Raw genomic sequence first — 24,858 nt, 5'->3', positions numbered from 1 at the left:
TTCAGTTCTGCTCTGATCTTAGTTATTTCTTGCCTTCTGCTAGCTTTGGAATGTGTTTGCTCTTGCTTCTCTAGTTCTTTTAATTGTGATGTTAGAGTGTCAATTTTAGATATTTCTTCCTATCTCTTGTGGGCATTTAGTGCTATAAATTTCCCCCTACACACTGCTTTAAATGTGTCCCAGAGATTCTGGTATGTTGTATCTTTGTTCTCATTGGTTTCAAAGAACATCTTTATTTCTGCCTTCATTTCGTTATGTACCCAGTAGTCATTCAGGAGAAGGTTGTTCAGTTTCCATGCAGTTGAGCGGTTTTGATTGAGTTTCTTAGTCCTGAGTTCTAGTTTGATTGCACTGTGGTCTGAGAGACAGTTTGTTATAATTTCTGTTCTTGTACATTTGCTGAGGAGTGCTTTACTTCCAATTACGTGGTCAATTTTGGAATAAGTGTGATGTGGTGCTGAGAAGAATGTATATTCTGTTGATTTGGGGTGGAGAGTTCTATAGATGTCTATTAGGTCTGCTTGCTGCAGAGATGAGTTCAATTCCTGGATATCCTTGTTCACTTTCTGTCTCGTTGATCTGTCTAATGTTGACAATGGGGTGTTGAAGTCTCCCATTATTATTGTATGGGAGTCTAAGTCTCTTTGTAAGTCTCTAAGGACTTGCTTTATGAATCTGGGTGCTCCTGTATTGGGTGCATATATATTTAGGATAGTTAGCTCTTCCTGTTGAATTGATCCCTTTACCATTATGTAATGGCCTTCTTTGTCTCTTTTGATCTTTGATGGTTTAAAGTCTGTTTTATCAGAGACTAGTATTGCAACCCCCTCTTTTTTTTGTTCTCCATTTGCTTGGTAAATCTTCCTCCATCCCTTTATTTTGAGCCTATGTATGTCTCTGTGTGTGAGATGGGTCTCCTGAATACAGCAGACTGATGGGTCTTGACTCTTTATCCAGTTTGCCAGTCTGTGTCTTTTAATTGGACCATTTCGTCAATTTACATTTAAGGTTAATATTGTTATGTGTGAACTTGATCCTGCCATTATGATATTAACTGGTTATTTTGCTCATTAGTTGATGCAGTTTCTTCCTAGCCTGGATGGTCTTTACATTTTGGCATGTTTTTGTAATGGCTGGTACCGGTTGTTCCTTCAGGGTCTCTTGTAAGGCAGGCCTGGTGGTGACAAAAATCTCAAAGCATTTGCTTATCTGTAAAGGATTTTATTTCTCCTTCACTTATGAAACATAGTTTGGCTGGATATGAAATTCTGGGTTTAAAATTCTTTTCTTTAAGAATGTTGAATATTGGCCCCCACTCTCTTTTGGCTTGTAGAGTTTCTGCCGAGAGGTCTGCTGTTAGTCTGATGGGCTTCCCTTTGTGGGTAACCCGACCATTCTCTCTGGCTGCCCTTAAGATTTTTTCCTTCATTTCAGCTTTGATGAATCTGGCAATTATGTGTCTTGGAGTTGCTCTTCTCAAGGAGTATCTTTGTGGCGTTCTCTGTATTTCCTGGATTTGAATGTTGGCCTGCCCTACTACGTTGGGGAAGTTCTCCTGGATGATATCCTGAAGAGTGTTTTCCAACTTGGTTCCATTTTCCCCCTCACTTTCAGGCACCCCAATCAGACGTAGATTTCAGACTTTAAAGTGATGAAGTAGCTAGCATCAGTATTTCAGCACATGAGCATTGGAACTGAAAGTGAATTGAATATTTTCAGAGAATCAGAGTTAGATATTGTACTAATTAAGACATTCACATACTCAAAACCTTGTAATAACACCTCCTGATATCCTACTATTGCCCTAAATTTGTATAGAATAAATAATTATATGTTGAACAGTGCTTAATAACTGCAGTTGAATATGCTAGACATCACCTTTATAATTTCAGGTCTCATCACCCTGTACCTCCGAAACCCTAAGAAATAGGAAGGGCCTTTGTTGAGTTTTTGTAGAAGAAATCTTTATTGTTTACTCTCGCTTTGCACTAAAGCATAAGATATTTAGGTAGCAAGCTAGCTACTTTATCTGCATGGCACTAAGTATTGAGATTTCCCCCCAAGTCTTTGTATTTTTAAACCAATTTTGGAATTGGCCTTCATCTTGGGAGTTTTCCACTGGTATTGCAGCACACATTCCATTTTTCTTCCCACCTTTAGCTTTAGAATTGTAACCACTGTTTCTAATGTAATGGCCTACTTTTATGTCTTCAATTACATCCACAATATTACTTAATATTAATTTTATGATTGTTCCTTTTCCTTTTCAGTTGATGCATGTAATATATTCAGTTGAACAGAAATTGTCTACTCACTAAGAAAAATACCTGTGTCTTCCTCATCAGCTTTCAGTAAAATTTTCTCTAGAATATCTAGATGATAAAAGTTTTCCATCACTGGAGATTTTTTTTTTTAATACATATTTAGTCATAATTTAACACTTCAGTGACCACTTCTACTCAAGCGGACTGCACAACATTTTATGTTTAAACATTCATACTTAAATCACCCAAACTTAACAAACTTCCTTTTATGAATCATTTCTTGGTAAACTAAATTTTATCCTCTCTTTTATGTTTTTCCTCCAGTCTTAGAATAAATTACTTTAAATAATCCATTTATTAATTTCATTTCTTTCATGGCTACCTCTTCAACAGAAACTTCTCATTAATTTTTACCTTTTCCTAAATTAATTATTAGTTCAATAAACACTTTATTGAATATGGCATTTCTCTTTTTACTTTACCACATTAACGCTTCTCAGAAATCAAAAACTCTGATCAAATTTTCTCAATATTACAATAATATTAGTTTTGACTTACTGATCTTATTAGTATTAGTTAACAAATGTTTAATGTAATAGTTTAAAACTAGGCATTTTAATATATTATTATAGATTTGAATCAAGTAAATTTATTACAACAAACATAAATTTAAGATACTACTTTAAGTTATTTGAATAAAGAATGCAAAGTAACACCTAGCTATTCTCATAGAAAACATAACAGTCAAATTTGGATTGAGAACAGTATTGAATAAATAGAAATTGTAGTACCAAATGAATGAAATATACAGTAACTTGCTGTAGACATTCAAAATTGTATGAATTGAGACATAAGTGTATATTTATATTTATACATTTTAGAGGAATTTATAAATGATAGATCTTTGAAGATATATTAGATACATCTACAGTATTTTGGAACACCACAAAAATGTGAAGTTGATTTCAAGAAGGAGATTAATATGTCCCTCACTGTCATGGACAGGGACCGATTATTGGGCACAGCTGACCACAGGTCCAAGGCAGTGTGGTAATTCTTACACTTTTACAATGGAAAAAAAATGCATTTATTTGCATTTGTTTAAATAATATTTTTACATTTAAATTAAGAGCCTGATACTCTCCTGGGCATGAGAAAGAAAGGAAAAGCATTTCTTCCTACTTCTGTATTGAATTAAGAGGATCATGGCATTGTCATCTAAAACAATGATTAAATAATAGTGCTGTATATATCTTATTTCTACCACTTATTCTGCTTCCCTGGGCAGATTATTTGAACATGCGCTTCCTCATTTTATACAGTGTATAATGTCTACTCATAGGATTCTTATAGAATTTAGATATGAGTATATTTTTATATGAAAGTACCTATACTAGGATCTAGCACAAAGTTTAGTGTTAACTGAACCTCATGTAACATTTCATATAAAAGTTGAGATAGAAAATTTTTGAAGCATGTTATAAAAATTAAGAATCCTTATGTATACATGAAATAATTTCATCTAAGAATTTTAAAATTACCTAATTTGATCTATTGTTGCAAAAAAAAATAACAGATGGAAAGGTTTTAAAGTAAAATTAAGCAGATGAATAAATATCTAAGTATCTGTCCTAAAATGCTAGGTTTTGTTGTTGTTGTTTTCGTTTTTTTTTTTTTTTTTTTTTTTTTTTTTCCCCATCTTGCAGTGCTACTATCTGCAAGGGAAGTGAGTACAAAAGACACAAGGGATACATAGAGTGTAGACCTTTCAAGTGAGAAATATTATATAAATATAGTTTTATATGCTCACCACCAGAAGAGTGTAATTTGATGAGTTAACCAGAAAAAAAAGTATTTTGCAAGTAATTGCATTTTTCTGATTTTCTTCACTATATGAAAATGCTTTACATAAATTGATGCATAACCTGCAATCATACTTTTTATTTTCATTACATGAGATTTTAAGTGCACTAAGACATGCATGACACCATGCACAATTTTCCCAAGGCTTCTTTAATCCCTTTGTGCCACTTATCTTTTTCCTGTGTAGAGAAAGAAAGGGGTATATTAAAAGATTTTTCCTTTCTGAATGCCTCCATCATCATGGTTAATAAGGGCAACCTTGCACGTATATATGAGGAGAAATTCAATTTTAAATTGCTATAAGGTTCACCTTTGAATTTCACTGTGGTCAGAAGAATCCCATGACCTTTAAATTTGATGAAAAGAGAGAGCAGATATTAATCTCATTATTTTATTTTGAAGTCCTCCCAAAGTGGGTGACTCTAGACCACATTTCTGCAAAATGACAAGAGCAGTTCATCTAAATTGATCATTGTTACGGGAAGGACAATATCTGAAGATTTTAATATACCTTCAGTTTTTTATATCTCATTTTAATTCTCTCTGTAATAATTACTCTACCATTTCAGAGTTATTATTTTAGACAGTTTAAATATATGTCTTACAGTTATGCTACTAAATGTAATAACTTTCATTTTAAAGATTATAGTTTGTCCCCTTACAAAAGCCGAACTTATTTAGATATTCTAAAAGTGTTTATTGTGCCTCCTAGTAATATTTGTACACTCTTGCTTTTATACAAAGTTGTTCCCCTATGCTACAGAAAATTATAATTGAAACAAAAAATATTGTAGCTATACAATAATTACACAAACTGCTCAGGGACAGGATAAATTAACTTACCATGTGTTTCATACAGTAACATTCAGATGAGAATTAGTTACAAAAAATAAATAAATAAGCACACTCCAGGTACTGTGTAGGGAACTTCTACCTAGCTTATATTATCTTTTGAGCAATCATGCTGGGCTTGTATATTATTATTCTCATCCTCACAATAAGACATTGAACGATATTTGGTATAAGAACAAAGTCTGTAAGAATATAATAATAATAATGTATCTCAAATATTTCTTGAAGTGTGACTTGTGAATTACTTTTATCAGATTCACCTTGTTGAAATGAAGAATGCTGACCACAATCCCAAGTTACTTGAAGAACTCTCTGATATATGGGGCCCCAGAATCTGAATTTCAACATTTCTCATTTTTCATAATCATTATTCTAGTCTGGAACGTAAGGGAATAGCATAAGGGAATACCATAAAATATGCTGTAATTAAGAGCACTTATAGATACAACTATTATGGAAGTGGAAGAATAAGATTAAGGAAACAATTTAGCATTAAATAATGCTAGAAAAAAAGAGAAGTCAAATAATGTTAAATCAATACCCTTTACCATGCAGCTATTGACAGCAGGAAACTGCCAAGAGCAGTACCTTCATTTGATGATGTAAAGAAAGAAGGATAAATAATTATTTGAATAGTCAATAAGTATCTATTTATCCACCTACCTACCTGTCTATCCATCCATTTGTTCTTGATCCAATGATACTTAAAATTCACAGAATTGTTTAAAAGGTTAAATAATTTACAGTTATATAGTGATCAGTACATAAGATAAAGCTGATTTTCATTGTCCTAAGACTAAAGGCAGTGGGAAACATCTGCAATTTTAACATGAATGATACAGAGCTGTTTGCTAGGGTGAGGAAAACAAAAAAGATTGCCTAGCACAGGGCTAACTTGAAGATAATTGTCCCCGGATGAATAGCAGAGAATAGTGGATTGCAACAGTACATATTAAAGATGACCAGTGCATGGACTATGGATTTTGCTTGAGGAATAATAAAAAAGGGATAGATGCCAGAGAAATTATAGTCAGCATGGCTATGCAAATAATTCAGCAAGGAATTGGACAGGAGATTTTGATGATCTGCACATATTTTATTTCTTAAATGCTCTGCCATTAATGGCTTTGATCATTGTAGTCTACTTAAAGTATGAAGATTTATGGATTGCTGTAAAGATGGCAAAAATACTTGGTCTTAAATCAACCACTGGAAGAACTTGTGGAGCAGCAAATGCCTTAAGTTATAATTTTATAAGGTAGGCAACAAGAATAATGATTTCTATTTAATAACCCAAAAGAGATTTTTTAAGACTGAGACAAATGCAGAACAGTGGAACATATTTTATCTTTGGCCATAAAACATTATTTTATAAGGAGTATAAGGAGAATGGCAAAGTGATCATCAGCACATTAAGATGTATAACTGTTAAAATTAATTATTTCTCCAGTACAGTCTTTGAGGTTTTTTTCCAATATATAATAAGTAAAATATTCTGTAAAGATTATGAATTTAAATGGGATCCCACAATTTAAAAGAGAAGAGGATTATGAACACTAGCAGGTGACTTCTTTTATGTATCATAAATACTGGACCCTAAGCCATGGATAAATTAGGAAATTATACCATAATATTAACAAACACCTGTCCTACTTAAATAATTCTAGAATCTGGAATAAGAATCACACTATCCTTATCCTCTTTATTTAAAAACCTCTTTCTGCTAATCTGGAGATCTCAAAATATAATTACTTTACAAATTATTAAAAATACGTGATGTTCATGTCAGAACCATAATATGATCAAGTAAATTTAATCTTCTAATTCTCAAGAAATTCCACTTTCTGACTTCAAAACTTTTCAAAAAGTGTACTAATGAGTCCCAGAGGTTCTTTTTTCAGTAACACAATAAAATATGCCTTGGGTCACTTATCTAAGATGAACCTGATTTAGTTTTTTTTTTTCTTTTAAATGAGGTAATGTATAAAGCAAATTTTGATATTTTAATCAATAATTCAAAGTAATTGCACACATGTAGACTTGTACACAACAGCTATTAATACATAATGAAATAACTAAGCAGTCAGCATTAGTTTTTCAGTGGAGCATATGAAATATTCTCGGGGGTAAATTAGAAAGATTTGACAGATGTAAAGCTACATAACACAAAAAGCATTTCACAATCATTAGAATTCACTCCAAGAACATGTTTGCAAAATGTTCCCAAATATATTATTTTGAACTATCTGTGGACTGTTTCAATGATTACAATATATGAAGAATTGGAACATTTTTCTAGATCATTCATCTGCAAATACCACAAATTAAAAAGAAAAAACAAACATAATGATTTTATTTGTTGTTCACTTTATTCTAATGATTTGAAAATATCCTTATCTCATTACCTAACTTTATTAATACAGAGTTGTAGACTTGGCCTTAAATGCATTTATCTGTGTTAATGATTTACTTGTATTATGGTTTATAATAAACATGATGTATACAAAATTATATAATTTGTAAGTTTTTATGATGTGGCAATAAAAGTTGAGCTAATGTACGAGTGATGCCCTGAATCATAATATAAATAATATTAATTGTCATTTAAATCATGTTCCATATTCATAGTTTTAAATTTATCATTATTAATTAAATAACTCTTATCTAATAGTATCCTTATTGCCAATTGTGTTCATGTCTATATATGCTTCTTTGAAACACTTTTATGTTTATTATTTGATTTTGTCAGTAATAATGATTTTATGAGAATATTTGCCCATGTTTTAGGACAGCCAATACTGATTTTATGACTATCACAAATAATTCATACAGCATCATAGAAGTTTAGTTCAGGAAGCAGCCTCAGATATCAAAATTGGCTATGTCAGAATTGGCAGAGACACTGAAATTGCAGTTATCTACTTTGGCCCACCATGCCCAGAGAGTTACACTTGGAATGACTCTGGAAGCTGTTTTTTTATTGTGTACAGCTATTCTTGATATGGTGGTACTTGATAGTCATTTTAACTAAGAACTGAAGCCAATAAAATTGTTTCTCTGCGAATTTCCTGTGATAGATACACAAAGGCATCTTATGTTAGCCAATAGACATTGTTTAAACACAACTAAAACTGTTCCAGCATTTATTTTGATGCAACTAGCTAATTTCATAGTTGTGATTTATGTTTAAATAGTGGCTTTTAATCAGATCTATTATTCTTGTCTTCTATTTCTTATCATAGTGTCACAGTACTTACATGGGAAAAACAACTCCTCCCAATAAAAACTTGGGCACATTCTCGACTTCATGTTAATAGAAGAATGATTTAAAATGGGAAAGCCCTGTATTTTGTTATCTCTACTCAGGAGAGTAAAAACTCCACAGCTTGAACTATGAGACAGATGACTATTTGCTCTTTGGTAGTTAGTTCCACTCTGTACTTAGAACAACCAGAAAAACAAGTCACAGATACTTATAGAAGGATTTGCTTAACATGCAAACTCAATTTTTGTAAGTGGCCACTTGTAATTTTCCGTAACTCTCGAATTAATTTCCAATTCTTAATCAAGATTTCAATATCGCTATAAAATGTGCCAATTTTAACACAGAAAAAGTAAAATGTCTATAAATCTATATTTTAAAAAGTATTTTAACAAATGAAGTCCAATGAAAGTTACACTCAGCATACTAACAATATGCAAGAAATCAGCAGAAATCTCTATGTAATATTCATGAATTTGTGCTGACTGGCTCCTGTAACATTTCATTTTGTTAAAATTACTACATTAGCAGACTGCTGGGCTTTGTTATTCACTGATCTGTGTTGTGTGTTGTTTGTTGTTTGGATATTTTTAGATGCTCTACCAACTGGTCAGGCACACAGTGTGAAAGGCCAGCCCCAAAGAGCAGCAAGTCTGATCACATCAGCACAAGTAAGTTTCTCAGATTAATATTTTGGGTAATCTACACTGTATATAAATCATTTTAATCTCATTATTGAGTGAGGTGAGTCTTATGAAATCTTCATGGAATTTTGTAAGAGATTCACTGCCATTGAGGTGTTTTTTAAAGAGGAAGCACAGACCTCTCGTCTAATTACAGGCTCGTGTTCGTGTTCTTCTAGGCTGGGAGAGTTTATCCCAAATTTGGGGAGTTTTCAGAATGCCCATCTCCTAACCTAGCATAAGCTTTTCTTTGGAAATGTTCATCAGCTGCAAAAGTCGCAGATACCACAGTGGAAGTGAAAATACTCCAGGAAGAAAACTAATTCCATGTTTTAATTAGAGCAAAGTGTATTGTCTTGGAATGCATTTCAATGTGCCATGGGGGGAAAAAGACAGACTTTATTAGTTAGTCTGAAAGAGAAGCAAGTTAACAAGCAATTCTTAATGAAGATCTACATTGATTTATTGCTTCTTTATCTTTAAAGTATTGGTTTTGAAGTATATTAAAATATAGATCACCATTGTTGCAAATTTTTTTGTGCGGCCATAGTCTTAGGGTCAGGTGTGTCTATATCATCATTGTGTGTCTGTATACAGTTTCTGACAACCTGAAATGTTATAAAGTTTTTCAAAATAACAGTCTGAAATAAAGTTTGCAATTCACACATGTTGTCATTAATTTTACCATTAGTGAAAAACCTTTGAAACAATTGTATTGTCTATTGGGTGTAAATAAATTTGCAAAGGAAAAATAATATCCTTGATGGAAGATTGCTTACCTTAGCAAATTTTCCCTAGTCCTTTACTGCTGGTGAGAAGGAGTTCATAAAAAACAAGCAAAAAGCATACTGTTTCAGAGTTAGTGAAAAAGGAAAGAGACTATTAAAGTATACAATATATTATTTTTGTACCCTAGAAGCAGGCTTCCCATCTTTGCTGATGTTCCCGTTTGTTGTCTCTGTCCCCAGACAGTTTTGATATCATTGTACAATTTTTCCCAATTTAGAAGTTAATTTGGGTTTATTAAGCCTGGGCATCTTTGAAAAATGGAAAATAGGTCTAGAATAAACAGTCTTGGCATGAATATTTAAATTTGGATAGGTGAGGTGAGGTGATTTTTGGTTATGGAGCATTTTGAGTTGATCTTAGAATTTGTGTGCTCTCCTTAGGTCAAGGGAGGGAGAGGTCATAGGGAAGCTATGAGCATATAATTGTAGGGATAGGACACTGGGAATTGGGGAATTGGTTGATAAAAGGTTAGCAGTGGCAAAATGTGTCTTGCCTAATTTGATATGCAAAAGAAAAGAAAAAATACTTTATATCTCTTCCCAGGATTTAGGGCTCAAACTATTATTACCAGTAATAACTCTGGAGGCATACTAATTTATATATGGTTTTCATAAACTATTTGCAAAACTCAACAATCATTGAGAGCATTAATGAAAGAAATGCATTTGAAGTTATCAACCTGTAGAACATGCTTCCTTTATAAATTAGGATTTGAAAAGACGCTTTAGCCTTTTTAACGGTAGTTTCTTGATGATCAAATATAAAAAAAATACATAGCCTTTTTAGAGCATCAAAAATTTTTTTTAAAATTTTTAAACTCTGACAAGAAATAGCATGGAATGTGTATTGAATTTGGAAATTTTGTATAAGCGCCATCCACAAAGGGAAAGTTTGGTGTTTGGAAAATGGATTGGAGCTGGAATGCTCCAGGCATTCCTGTTAGAGAGTGGGGTCTCCAACGATTTGCATGGGCAAATGTAAGAAACTGGTTTTAATTACATGCAACAGTTCTAAAGTAAAGAACATCAAATAGGGGAAAGAGTTGCAAATAGTTGTAACCCTTTCCAAAGATTCTGAAGCTCTTTCTCCCATCACTAATTTAAAGTCATGAAATTTAATAGAACTATCAATGCATTTTGAAAGGGCTATTAGCTACATATTTGTCAAACTATCACAGACTTGAGCAAAGTTGACCAAATAATGACTCTATTAGACGCTTATCATCAGACATTTATGCTTAGAGAAACTTGACTCAGCAGCTCTGAAAGAAGGGAAAAGGTAGTTAAACTGACCTTTCCCATGAAAGAGGATTACTTTTATTCTTTTGGGTAAAATCTAGTGATTCTGAATGGTTGTCAAACCTTCCCCAAACTTGAGCAGAAGTCATCTACCCAATAAGAAAGATGAAACTTTAGGAATGTGTTTTCAAATCTGCATTTCCATCATCAGTGGACCTTCATTGGCGTAGGCCAGAATACACTGCCTGTGTCTGCCTAATTACTATCAATTTATACAGAGATTTACTTTTCTGATTTGTACATGGTCTTCATAATCATCTCTGAATAGTGGTAGTGATGTTCACTGGCTTCTGATGTTTAAAGTATCTAAAAAGCAGTTTGTGGAATTAGGCAGATCTATTATCTAGGGCTTTGTGCTCAGGTTCCATTTTAAAAATCTAATCTGACTCTTCTGAAGATATTTTGAAGAGTTTTAAACTCAGGATGATAACATATTCATTGTATACTTCTATTTTAAATTTACATAAAATTTTAAAATTTACATAAAATTGAGCATTGAATGATCAGTGTTTGAATTGTGTTATTTGTTGTATCTGCTGAAATTATGAAAGATAAAAATATATCCAGCATTTGTGGTACAGTAGAGTTGCTGTATTTTACTATAGTGACAATAGGGGCAAGATGTCTGTTGGGGGTCATTGTATCTCTTTTTCTACTTTGTCTTTATCATTTTATATCATCCATTATATTTTAATTAAAAAAAACCTGGTTATATTATACCAGGAATTATAAATTTGCAAATATAGAGATATAACTGAAAAACGCAACGAAATAATGTTTTTTTTTTTTTTTTTTCATTTCTCCCAAAGCAAAGGTTTATCAAGTCTCTGCTAAGTGTCAAGTACTGCACTAGATTCCAGAGACAGGTCAGTGAGGAAGGCAGACAGTGCCTCTTCTCACGAAGCTGAGGTTCTAATGGAGTAAACAGCAATAAAACAAGGAAGCAAATAAAAAAGGAAATATTCAAATTTAAAGAGTAATTGTGAGTTTTGATTGGCCCGTGAAGGAAACAAAAACAAAAACAAAAAGATAAAAAGGGCAAAGATAGAGACTGTCACGGGAACAGTGGGGTCAGGAGTGCTTTCTCTGAGGTGGTGATACTTCAGCTGAGACTTGAGGCTCAAGGTACAAGAATAAAGAACAGCAGATACGGCCGGGCGTGGTGGCTCACGCCTATAATCGGGCACTTTGGGAGACCAAGGCGGGCGGATCACAAGGTCAGGAGATCGAGACCATCCTGGCTAACACGGTGAAATCCCGTCTCTACTAAAATAGAACAAAAACTAGCCAGGCGTGGTGGCGGGCGCCTGTAGTCCCAGCTACTCGGGAGGCTGAGGCAGGAGAATGGCGTGAATCCGGGAGGCGGAGTTTGCAGTGAGCCGAGATCACGCCACTGTACTCCAGCCTGGGTAACAAAGCATGACTCCGTCTCAAAAAAAAAAAAAAAAAAAAAAAAGACAGTAGGTACAACAACCGTGGAGCAAGAAAGAGTTAGACATGTCCAGCAGACTGAAAGAAGACCAGTGTGCTGATATCAAGAGGACAAGAGTGGTACAAAGTGAAGCTAGAGATACAGGACCAAGATGATAGGCAGCCTCTTGAAGATCACTGGAAGGATCACCTTTACTAAGTTGGAAACGTATTTTCTTTACAATTTTTAACATTACAATATACCAAAATGCTTAAGAGAAAGCATGCTAATTTCAACAAATATATATACTCCACACTTATACATATCTATAAACATAAACTTAAGAACATGTCAAAGGAAGTCATTGTAATTATGTAATTTACGCTAATACTGTTCTATTGTAAATTTGATCAGTAAGTAAAATGTTCTCTCCCTCTGACCTTCATGATACTGAACACTTCTGGTTTCTCTTCTACCTCTTTTGAAGCAACTCTTTCTTTGTGACATTTTCTTTCTATTCTGCTTGGTTAATTTACCTGTTTATCACTAGATACTCTCCCCTTGTCCTGGATACACTTTCCTTGCCAAGACATAAATCCTTGACATGAGTTATCAACTCTGTTGGTTCCCTAAAATTCCTGTGCTCGATATTGATTTGTCTCCTAAGTCTGAGACATATATTTCACTGCTTGCTTGATATATCTGTATCTGTATCGTCTATATTCCACAGTGATCTCAAGCTCAGTTCCCAAATGATCTCATCACCACCCCCTAACCACAGTCATTTTCATATACCTTATTTTGCCTGTCTGTCCATATAGATGGCTGAAAGGTGGTGATACTTTAGCTGAGACTTGAGCCAATCCACCTGGCTATGGAAACAACACTTAAGTTCCATACTTAACCTTCTCTTTGCTTTCCTAAGTTGAATCAAACAATAAATTCAGTAGATGTTCCTTCCTAAATTTTATTCAACATCATCTTTTTAAAAAGAAAAAATAGTACAATTGCCCGTCTGATTTATATGACTTACACACTCCTTCACAATCTCACCTCTGCTTTCCAGTGTAGTCACATCTCCTTCCAGCACACTCCTCCCACCCCAACTGTTTTTCCTTAATCATAATCCTCTTGGCCTTTAAAGTCTCTTCATGAACTACAGAGGACTTGCTCCTTAAGCCTCAGAGACACACTAGTCCTCCTCCAGCCCAGATCTAGTTGGAGGCACCTCCTTTGTATTCCCAGAACAGTGCATACTTCCCTAATACAGCATTCATGCTACTATAATGAATGAACTCATTTGTTTCTCATCTTCTGTTATACATCAAGCAACGTAAGAGAAAGGTCATTTTATCCTCAGTATGGAATAGAGTATACATTGAGGGTCTGGAGCACAGCAAGCACTTAAGATATATTTGCTAAATAAGAATGGAATTTATAGACCCTATGATATCCTAAGGACTGCACTATTTGCAGAACAAAGAGAAACAGATTGTGCCCTCAAATATCTCAAAAACAAACTGATACAATATATTGTGAGAAGTGCAAAATAGAAGCATGTACAGAGTGCTATAAGAACATGTGTTTTGACTGTTTATTAAGCATGTATGTAGCATTTTCTATGATTGGCATAATCCTATCTATAATACTGTATGGTAACTATTAATGATGATACCCATATTATAGATGAGTAAACTGAGACAGATATAATTAATGTGCCTAAGTATATGTTGGTAATGAATAGTAGAAGTGAGGTTTGAATAGGGGTATCCTGGCTCCAGAGTCCATTATCTCAACTGCTGTGCTGTACTAGCTGTCCTATGGAAAGGGGCTCTTCAGCACAGCACTTACAGTTCTTTCTTCTAATGGAAAAATGTTGCATGATGAGGTTTCAGAACTGTGTTGCAACAAAGACTTGCTCTACTTTTTAATGAGAAACTTGTTGAGATATCCCCTCCACCCTTAATAAGTATAGAGTTTACATTTTTCAACCAGTTTCTAATACTCCATTAACAATGTACTGTTAAAAAATCACCTACAATAGGGATTGGTCATTGTATTTACAGTATGAAATGTACTGTCATATATACTAGGAAAATACTTATTTTTATAATATCTTTATATAATTTTAAAAATACCTGTGATTTCCAGCAATAAAAACTATTTTATAAAATTTAAAAAAACTTGCCAAGCTTCTACTCTGCATTATTTATCGGTGACACTAGGGTGTTATAGTGGTTACTTTGATTGGTTACATAAACATATTAGAAGTCTAGGCTCTTAAACACAAAATGCAATAATATATGAGATTACATCTGCCATCTGTGAAGGGAAAAAAAAAGAAACCCTTTATTTTCTAGCAAACTTAATTAACAGCTTTCTACCTCACAGGAATGTCAAACTGTAGAACAAGTAAAATATATTTTTAGAAAATGACTTATAATTGCATTGAGAGAAAATAAATTTTATATACCCTAAAACTATGTTGATAGATATTTTACACCCACCAATTTTACACAAATTTTAGAGGAAAATGAAGTAGATAAATTTATAAAGTGATGATCAATCAGTTGAAGACATAGTTTATGAAGAAACCAAGCTGTTCTCTGGTATTTAAAACTTGTGAACAAATGTTAATTATCATCCAAGGTGCCAGATTCTCTACTTTCATTAATTGCTAATAAATTACAGATGCATATAAAGTTCACTTTCCCAAAACAAAGGAGGTAATATAGTAATATCAAACACAGTAAGTTCTCATAACTACGTGAAAAAACAAAATGACTTTTACATTTTAGAAAGTGTCTAAAGAAGTGGATAGAAGAGATGGTTATTTGGTTATTTTACACAAGTTATTTCTCCAAGTCCTAAATTAGAGATTTATCTTATACATGAAATTTTCTTAATGAAACCTTTTTGGTATTTGGCAAGTGATCCAGTATGGATTATCTCAACCAGAGATCGTCTGGCTGTAAAACAGGTCTATATATTTATAGTACAGTTCTAAGTGGCTGGTTATTGTGCATAATATCACCATTAATTTCTACCTTGATATTTTCACATGCACATGTATCTGCAGAAAAAATTCATATACTTTAAGACTTTTTAATGTTCTGTTCTTTATCCATTCAAGATCTCCATGTTAAATTTTAACTAGTTGTTGGGCTGCTTGGTTTCTTAGGTTAACCGGTGATTAAGTTGACATGACTGTATCAACCAGCGGTTTATTCAAAGTAGACAAAAGACTTTGTTTCATGTGTACTAGATATTTTTCAGTAAGAAAAGTTAACATTAGCTATGTCATACTTTCCTGTTATCAGGCAACCCTGTATTCAGTTTTCTTCCTACAATAAGTGACATTTGGGTGTATTCTCCTGTGGGTCACATTATTAGCAATGGGCTATTATTGTCTGCCTACTCACTGACTAAAAAAACAATTACCCTATTGCTAATCTATTATATAAATGGAAAACAAAATCTCCTCCACTTTGCCTCCTCCCTGTGCTCAGATGCATAAATACAAAGACCAAATTTCACTGATCACTTTTGAAGATATATTCTGTTAGTGCTAGTACCCAAGACCTTTCTCATATATGGAAGAAAGGAAAATAATTGACATTTGCCACATAAGCCAAACTCCCAACATATGTCTTGCTAAAACTGGATACCCCTTTTGTTTTACCAGGCTGCCACCTAACTTGTCACATGGACCCCTGACCAGAAAGTATGGATAACTAAAGGAACAAAACTAAGGGTGGGAATGTAGTCAGTGAAACTGTGTAAATGTTTATTCAGTCTTAGTTGACTTAAAAAGACGTACTAGCAAGTACTTTAATCATTGCAAGTAAATGTGTGATGGGAATTACTAAACACAGACTGACAGAAACGTCAGATCTGTAATCTCAAGGTATTTAAATGCAACACATAAATGAAAGATATCTAAAGAAACATTTCCATCAGAGCACGTGTTTAAGAGGAGAGCAATTTTCCAATAACATAATTATGAGCCTGAAATATACACATTTGGGCTAAGCTTTATTTTTATTATGTCAATGGTCAAGTGATTTGGTGTAATATTTAGTTGTATCAATTTTTACTTCATTTTATTTATTTCTTCATCTATTCACTCATTTATTTTCCAGGAAGCATTGCCATCATTGTGCCTCTCGTCCTCTTGGTGACTTTGATAACCACCTTAGTAATTGGTTTAGTGCTTTGTAAAAGAAAAAGAAGGTAAGATGCAATATCGTAGATTAGCAGTCAGTGAATAAATCACACAACTAGGTGCAGAAACATAATGAGTTTTTTTTTTCATTTTTTAAAATATGATTTAGTTATGCCAACTATAAAATCCAATGTTTTTCAAATCATTTTATACCTCTCTTTTAAGTGATTATAATGTAGACAATTCTTCTCCCATATTATGTTAATGGAATGGTCCATTTATATATTCTAGCAAAAATAACAAGAGATCATATTATTCAAAAGTTAAGTAGAATTTTACATTTGCAGTTGTCTTTCCTTGAAACAGCAAGGGTCTCTGAGGAGCATCTTTTTATATTAATGTGTATGATTAGTAATGTCAATACAGTGATACTGATATGCATATGTACATCTCCAATTTGTACATTTCATTCACAAATAGTGAACTGATTTAGGTATATCTCTTTAGAAGTATCATTTCAATTTATATGAAAATGAACTTATAGATATAGAGGAGTAGGTTGTCTACGGAAAGATGAGAGCCATGTGTGCTCACTTATAAATGAACATGAAATAATGTGTACACATGGACACAGAGTGTAGGGTGATAGCTATTAGAGATTTAGAAGGGTGGGGAATGAAGTGGGGTGGATGATGAGAAATTACCTAATGAGTACAGTGTACATTCTTTGGATGATGGACATACTAAAAGCCCAGGCTTCAACACTATGCAATATAACCATGTAACAAACTTGCACTTGTACAAAATAAGCTTAAAAATCAAGAGCTTTTGAGTCACTGTTTGAATTATGTAAATCAGGATTCTAACCTTGTACCTTGGAGATTGAAAACAATCTACGAGTTTCTATTGTTGCAATAGTTTTCAGAAAGGAGAAAAAATAGAATTTAAAAAGATAATTGATTGGTAAATATTCAATTTCAAATGATGTGGTTTTAGCTATTCAGGAGGTATTTATTTCCAGTGTGTTTTTATTAAGTCAAACAACTGGGAAAATGGCCTATCAAAGTACTACTTTTTGTTCCTCTGTTACCCGACAAATGTCATTTATTCAATTTATTTCAAAATAAGTAAATTTGTAAATATGATAATTTCATATACCTTGTGCTATTTATACAAAACTCACACATATTAATGTTCACATATTCTAGGACCAAAACAATTAGAAGACAACCTATTATCAATGGAGGAATAAATGTAGAAATTGGCAATCCATCTTATAACATGTATGAGGTAGACCATGATCACAGCGATGGAGGTCTTTTAGATCCTGGCTTTATGATAGACCCAACAAAGGTAATATGTCTTAAGATAATGGGTAGTGAACACTGACATTCTTGAGTTGCATCTCTGTTTTATGGTTCTGAATTTCACCAAGTTTTTCTGTTATCTGAAGTTAGAATAAGAGACTTTAGGATGTATTGAATGATATAGCCTCTTCTAAAGAGAAAGTACAATTATGGACTGCATTCATCTGAAGCTGCAAGTTAGTGTAATACATCTTAGAAAATATAATTATTTGCTCAGTTCATTTATAAAGATGTTATTTATTTTATATGGTTTTTATTGAAAAATGACTCATTATCTGTTTACCTAAGCAAATGAAAAATTCATTTAAAAATTGTTTTAGTATTGTTATCACACAGCAAATTGTTTAGGTCTTCTTCAAGGGGTGGATAGATATATAGATAGATAAAGGTCTATTATAAAGTAAAGCTATTGACTTTCAAGGTTGAAATGTATGCAAGGAGAAGACCAACACATGCACAGCCTCTAGCGATATGACTGAAAAGTAGTTTGGTGGGATATTTCTACCCAGTTCCTCCCAGTATTCCTTACAGTGTGGTTCTATGGGGTTTTGGTTTGGTAGGAACTGGATACTAACAAGGTAGTTTTGTTTTCATCACTTCAGACATGGCATGTTCTTTTAAAATTTATTTTTTGTTTTAATTGATGCATAATAAGTAGGAAATCAGTACATTGAAGAGATATCTGTACTTCCATGTTTTTTTTTACAGCATTACTCACAATAGCCAAGATATAGAATCAACCTAAGTGTTCATCAACAGTGAATAAAGAAAATTGTATTCAGCCATAAAAAAGAAAGAAATCCTGTCATTTGAGGCAACTGGATGAAGCTGGAAAATATTGTTACATATGAAATAAGCCAGGCACAGAAAGACAAATACCACATGATCTCACTCACATGTGGAATCTATAGAAGTTAATATTGAAGTAGAGAGTGGAATATAGGTTACTAGAGGATGGAGAGGGGAGGAGGAAGTAAGATAGATGTTGGTCAATGGGTACAAAGTCACAGTCAGATAGGAGGAATGAGTTTTGGTGTTCTATTGCACAGTTAGGTGACGGTGGTTGACAATATTGTATTGTATATTTCAAAATAGCTAGAAAAGAGGATTTTTAATGTTCTCACCACAAAAAATCATAACTATATATGAGGTGACAGATATGCTAAATGTTCTGACTTTATTTTTCTGCAATGTATACATGTATAAAAACATAACACAGTATCTCATAAATATGTATAATTTATGTAAAATAATTATCTGATCAAATGTGTTGAGGTATTAGCAAATCTAGATATACAGCTTAGTGTAAAAATCTTGGTTGGTGTATTTTTAAATATAAAAGAGTACAGTATTTTATTGTCAAAATAAGTATGTTGTTTCCAATAATGTTTAAATGAGGAGCCAGATAAGCTGTGTCCCTGGACTTCTTTGTAATTAAATTACTTTTGAGAAACAGTTTTCTGTCATAATATCCTTACTAGTTTAAAACATTTCATTGATACATATAGCTTGATAATCCACAGCCTTTTAAATTTAAAAATTTGTTAGTTTTTATTACTATAAGCTCAGGTTGGCAACTTTTAAGAGAAATAGCTAAATGATACAATTATCCAGTTAAACTTGTGAAAACTTACTTCACTGAATTATCTGAATATTCTTTCTGATAATTTTAGAACATTTTTCTCTAAATTAAGAGTATCAATTTACTATTATGAAACAATTTTTCTTGGCTTATTCGCTTATTTATTGAATAGTTATTTTTCTGACTTATAAAAGTTACTTCATCAAAATGCACTTTTACATTGTAAATATTCAATGTGGCCAATCTACATTGAAATTATTTTGCAATCACAGTCACAGGTGCTCCTGAAGGAGTTGAATAGGATCCCACATATTCAATCTAGTTCTGAATCCATGATTAGACTTTCTAAGCCTGAAATTGATGCTCAAATATTCACTTCTATGAAAATCAATCAGTCTTTTCACATGGATACATTGTGTACTGTTGGACAGTACTATAATATTTTTCTAATTAGACATAATTTTATAGTTATTTATTAATTAATTCACTGCTACATCTGAAATTTTTCAAGGAAAAAATCCTGGTATCCTTACATTTGATATTTTCTACTTTAAAATATAACAGAAGTGGAGACACAATACATATTCTTCACTGTGTATCTATTATATCTATGAAGGAGAAAGACATCTTAAATAATAGAGTTCTGAAATTCTTTGCATTTTTCTTAAGAATAAAAATATAGTATTCATACATATAATATAGACTAATGAGGATATACTTTATGCATATTTCATATGAAGAATAGTTCTTACTTTTTCCTCATCACTTTTATTTCTAGTGATAGAATTAATCCAATTTTGTACACTTAAAGACAATAGCTTTCTATACCACATTTAAAAAATTTTCACATTTACTCTAGGAAGATAAACCTATGCTTCAGTGCCACCCAAATATATTTTAATGTACTTAGAGCATAATACTCAATAAATATTTACCAAGTTGATGACTGACTAACCAAAATTTCATCAAATATGACTTAGATGACTGAGTCTAGCTGGATCCTGATATTTGAATGTAAATGTGAATTGTTGTCAAATGAGTAACTACAGCTAGTTCTAATAGGTTTAGACAGTAGTGAAAAACAAAGGGTCACATTGAAGCAACCTTAATAATCATATGAATCTTACAGAATATTCGCTCTGTTACAAGGGTTTGATATATACATGGTCTAATCAGTATAAATTACATTACATATGAAACAAATTTTGTAGAACACTCATTTCTGTTATTTTCAAAGAGGGTAAAATTTCTAGTTCAATGGTATCTTATAGTCAAAAGGATTGAATGTACTTAACACAGTTCATAAAATAGATTTGACTATGGGAGCAACCACAGAATAGTTTGAAGACTGTAAAAGAGATAAATTAATATGTACTAGTTTTATCTTCAAATTCATGCCAATTCTTACTTGGACTGTTTTTTATATTTTCTGAATAAGACTTTTGTGAGAGAAATGTCCCTACCTGTGAAGCGAAGATCCAATACTAATATTGAATCCAATATTAATATTGGATCTTTTAAGTTGTTTTGAGTTGTTAAAGCTAACATGAATACATTGTAAATGACTTAAGGCTAAAGAGTTTTATGTTATTTTTATGAACTAACATGATATGTATCAATGAAAAGTGGTTCCATAATATTAGATCAGAAACTAAAGTTCTCTGTTTATATACAGGCCAGATACATAGCGGGAGGACCCAGTGCTTTCAAGCTTCCACACACAGCGCCGCCCATCTACCTAAACTCTGATTTGAAAGGACCACTAACTGCTGGGGTGAGAGAAGAATATTCATTATTTCATATCCATTTCATCACAGAACCCTCGCAATCAAACATTGATTACTAGACTTAGAGGCTTGTTTTTAATTAAATTTTTAATTAACAAGATATTTCAAAATAGCATTTAGATTGGGGGCTTATGTTACGTGTTCTGTCTATACTAGATTACATCCGAAACATTATTATTTTAGGCAAGCCATTAAGTAGAAATCTCCCTTCTACTGGATTTGGAAATGTTATAGCCCCTTAACAATGAACATGAGTATTTGTTATTCTTAGAAAAGAAGCTCTAGCCAGAAATTTAAACTGAATAATTTAAACTTTTGATTTTATTCATTTCCTTTCATAGTGGTTTATTTAACATATACAAATTTGATGTGCAGTTAAATAGACTGTACTTTAAAATGTGTCATTATATTGAGAAATTACAGAGGGTCTAACAAAACCATTCTCAAAAACATGTTTCAATTAAGTAACTGGTGTTTAGAGAAAGCTGTTCCGTCTAAAGTTACTTAGTTCATTTTAAGCAGAAGAGGAGAAAATATGCATATCAAGATTCCTCGGGATGAGAATTCTGTCCCTTATCCTCTTTCCCATTAGCTGTTTTCATCCTCATTCTCTATCATGTTTGTCTCAATTACATGATTCAAAGATTATGTTTCCTTGTTGTAACTAAGATTTAATGTACTGTTTTTGGAAAGACAAAACAGAACAAAAAATAACAAAAACAAACAAACACTAGGAAAAACTTTCTTGGGATGAGCTGCAATTTGTTAAATAATGAACATTGTATGTATGTTTTCCAACTCAAAGAGGTCAACTACTGCATGCCTCTATTCTACTTCAAAATGCTGTAAGTGTTTATGAAACTTAAGATGACTGTGTACATTACAATTCTTTGAAAAAGTCCAAAAATATTTCTAATAAGTACACAGAGGTTGTTTGAGGCAAAAAAAATCTTGCTTTTATTTTAAATCTGCTATACTAACACATTTCTTTACATTTTTGTTTACTTGTTTTTAAGTTCATATTGAAATATTATAAGCACCAAACAAATGCTTTTCTGAAAACACATGTTACTTGCTGCTGATTGGCTTGTAATAGCAATAAGGGGACAACACAAAAACTGAAAACATGACAATTTAGTTTCACATTTTATGCTTTTATAATAAAGTCTCAGTGAACATAGCTTTCACAAAGACTTTTTCTGGGTTTTTATGTATGGCAAAGCTCCTTTTAGGTTTACAAGTTACTTGCAAAATGTAAAATTATGGTTTAATACCTTGTTTGAGTTGACTACAGTCTGTAAGCATAACATATAAATAACCTTTAAATAATTACTATTTAATAAATTAAATGTATTGCATATAAATATTGTTATGATTAGGAGACGGACAATCTAGGAAGTAAATGATTATGTGGCCAAGGCCAATAATAAAATTATATTTTTTTTTCTCCTTCAGCCAACAAATTACTCCAATCCAGTATATGCAAAATTATATATGGATGGGCAAAACTGTCGAAACTCCTTAGGAAGTGTTGATGAAAGGAAAGAACTGCTTCCAAAGAAAATAGAAATTGGTATAAGAGAGACAGTGGCATAATCAGTGATACCTTTTATATGCTGTATAAATGTATAAAATATAAGGATTACTTTTGTATGTTCCAATAGTATTATACTTGTTTTGGCATCAGCATTACCTCTTTCTTTATCTTTTTCCTGGTTAATTGTTTTCTGAGTTTTTGGGTTTATGTTTTGCTGATGACTATTGATTGACCATTTGTATGGTATTTTTATGAAAAAGAACTGCACTACAGTACAATTTACAACAATGCTGCTGATATGACACACCTTTGAATTTGTCAAAATTAAAAACAACATATTCCTTTGTAGTGTGAATATAAGCAATCTATTTTATATGAACTTTTTTGGTTGTACTTAATCAAAGAGAATCTCTGCACTTTTCCATTATATGGTTTGAAAGCTGTAATACAGTGTCATTTTATTTTTCTCTTTAAATTGATTGATGGGAAAATGATTGAATGATCAACTCTCTTCTTTGTGCCCATAAAGATTGATTCAGACTCTGCTGAAAATATATAGCTCTCACAAGTTCAGCATCACCTGCTTTGAAATTAGCCTTAGACTGCCAACCAATAGATGAGAATTTTGAGGAAAAAATTTAAAAATATGTAAAATTAATAATTTGCATGAACACAGATGACTCCATTTTCCAAAACTTAGTGGACTCTATCTGATGTACTAAATGTATACACCTTGTAAGCAATAGTTATATTTAGGTGGTAGAACATAGCAAAAATATAACTGAAAGTTGTCAGACTGCACTTGCTACTGAATAAGACCTTTTGTTCTCCCTCAGTCTTGAGATTGATAGCCAGCCTAGAGCACAACAGGGCATTGGGTACTTGTGTCTTAGGTATTTCTTCCCAGTCACATGCATTTTGTGGAAGATTAACCCAACCCCTTACTACACTAAACACTAAAGAATAATACATAAGCACACAAATTGATGACAGAATTTCAATTATGTGAATGCATCCTCTTTGCTAGGTCAAAAACAAAGGGCAAAGCAGACATTTTAGTACACATAGTGATTGGTAAATATTTTCAAGATATAATATGAGTAATCCATTATTCGCTCTATCCAAAATATATTCAAGAGGCTTCCAAGTTGTAGAAGAACAATGATCTGCCCATAATCGAAGGTGGAGAGTCTAAATGCTGTACCAGTTGCTCTGGTATTCAGGTTTCCTTGGGTTTTACAGAACACATGGACCCCATTCACATTTGGTTTGTTTATCTTCAAATTTGAGTTGAAACAAGTATGATTTATTTAAGTTGTATTAAAAAAAAAGGATAGCATTTTTATACAAATATCTTTAAAGGCACAAAAGATTTATTCACAAGTTTTGGAGGGCTTTTTGTTCCTCCGATAGACATGACTGACTTTTAGCTGTCATAATGTATTAACCTAACAGATGAAATATGTTAAATATGTGGTTGCTCTTTATCCCTTTGTACAAGCATTAAAAAAACTGCTGTTTTATAAGAAGACTTTTTGTTGTACTATGTGCATGCATACTACCTATTTCTAAACTTTGCCATATTGAGGCCTTTATAAACTATTGATTTATGTAATACTAGTGCAATTTTGCTTGAACAATGTTATGCATATCATAAACTTTTTCAGGTTCTTGTTTAAGTACATTTTTTAAATTGAACAGTATTTTTCATTTTGGTTATAATATAGTCATTTTGCCTATGTTTCTACAATGAAGTGTTAAATACTTTATAAAAAATTGTTGACTGACTTATTTAAATGAAATTCTACATATTTAAGAGCTTGTGTTGGGTAGTTTTTAAAAATAAGAAAATTTCTTTATGTAGCTTAAATATTCTGAGAAAACGGTTTTAGTAAACATGGCATTTTTATATCCTTAGAACATAATACTCTTCAGGGGAAAACTGATATCATTGTATCATTTTTCAATGCACAGCAGAGAAGGCATTATCTGTCTTCA

The 24,858-nt window shown here is 32.4% G+C and overlaps 1 protein-coding gene across 3 annotated transcripts in view; it reads left to right on the top strand.

The window, feature by feature from the left end:
• LRP1B (LDL receptor related protein 1B) overlaps positions 1 to 24,628 on the top strand; it is a 1,950,491-nt gene extending 1,925,863 nt beyond the window's left edge. For all 3 annotated transcript variants that reach the window (XM_031651763.1, XM_031651762.1, XM_031651761.1), the window contains 5 exons: positions 8,836 to 8,912; positions 16,565 to 16,655; positions 17,796 to 17,940; positions 21,212 to 21,310; positions 22,779 to 24,628. In XM_031651763.1, the coding sequence (XP_031507623.1) occupies positions 8,836 to 8,912; positions 16,565 to 16,655; positions 17,796 to 17,940; positions 21,212 to 21,310; positions 22,779 to 22,919 (553 nt within the window). In that variant the 3' untranslated portion in view covers positions 22,920 to 24,628. The remainder of the gene's footprint in view (positions 1 to 8,835; positions 8,913 to 16,564; positions 16,656 to 17,795; positions 17,941 to 21,211; positions 21,311 to 22,778) is intronic.
• The last annotated feature ends 230 nt before the right edge of the window (positions 24,629 to 24,858 follow it).

This window comes from Papio anubis, chromosome 10, assembly GCF_008728515.1.
Source record: "Papio anubis isolate 15944 chromosome 10, Panubis1.0, whole genome shotgun sequence".
NCBI lineage: Eukaryota > Metazoa > Chordata > Mammalia > Primates > Cercopithecidae > Papio > Papio anubis.
Note: the sequence above shows the minus strand (reverse complement) of the source record. Positions and strands in the feature narration are given on the sequence as shown.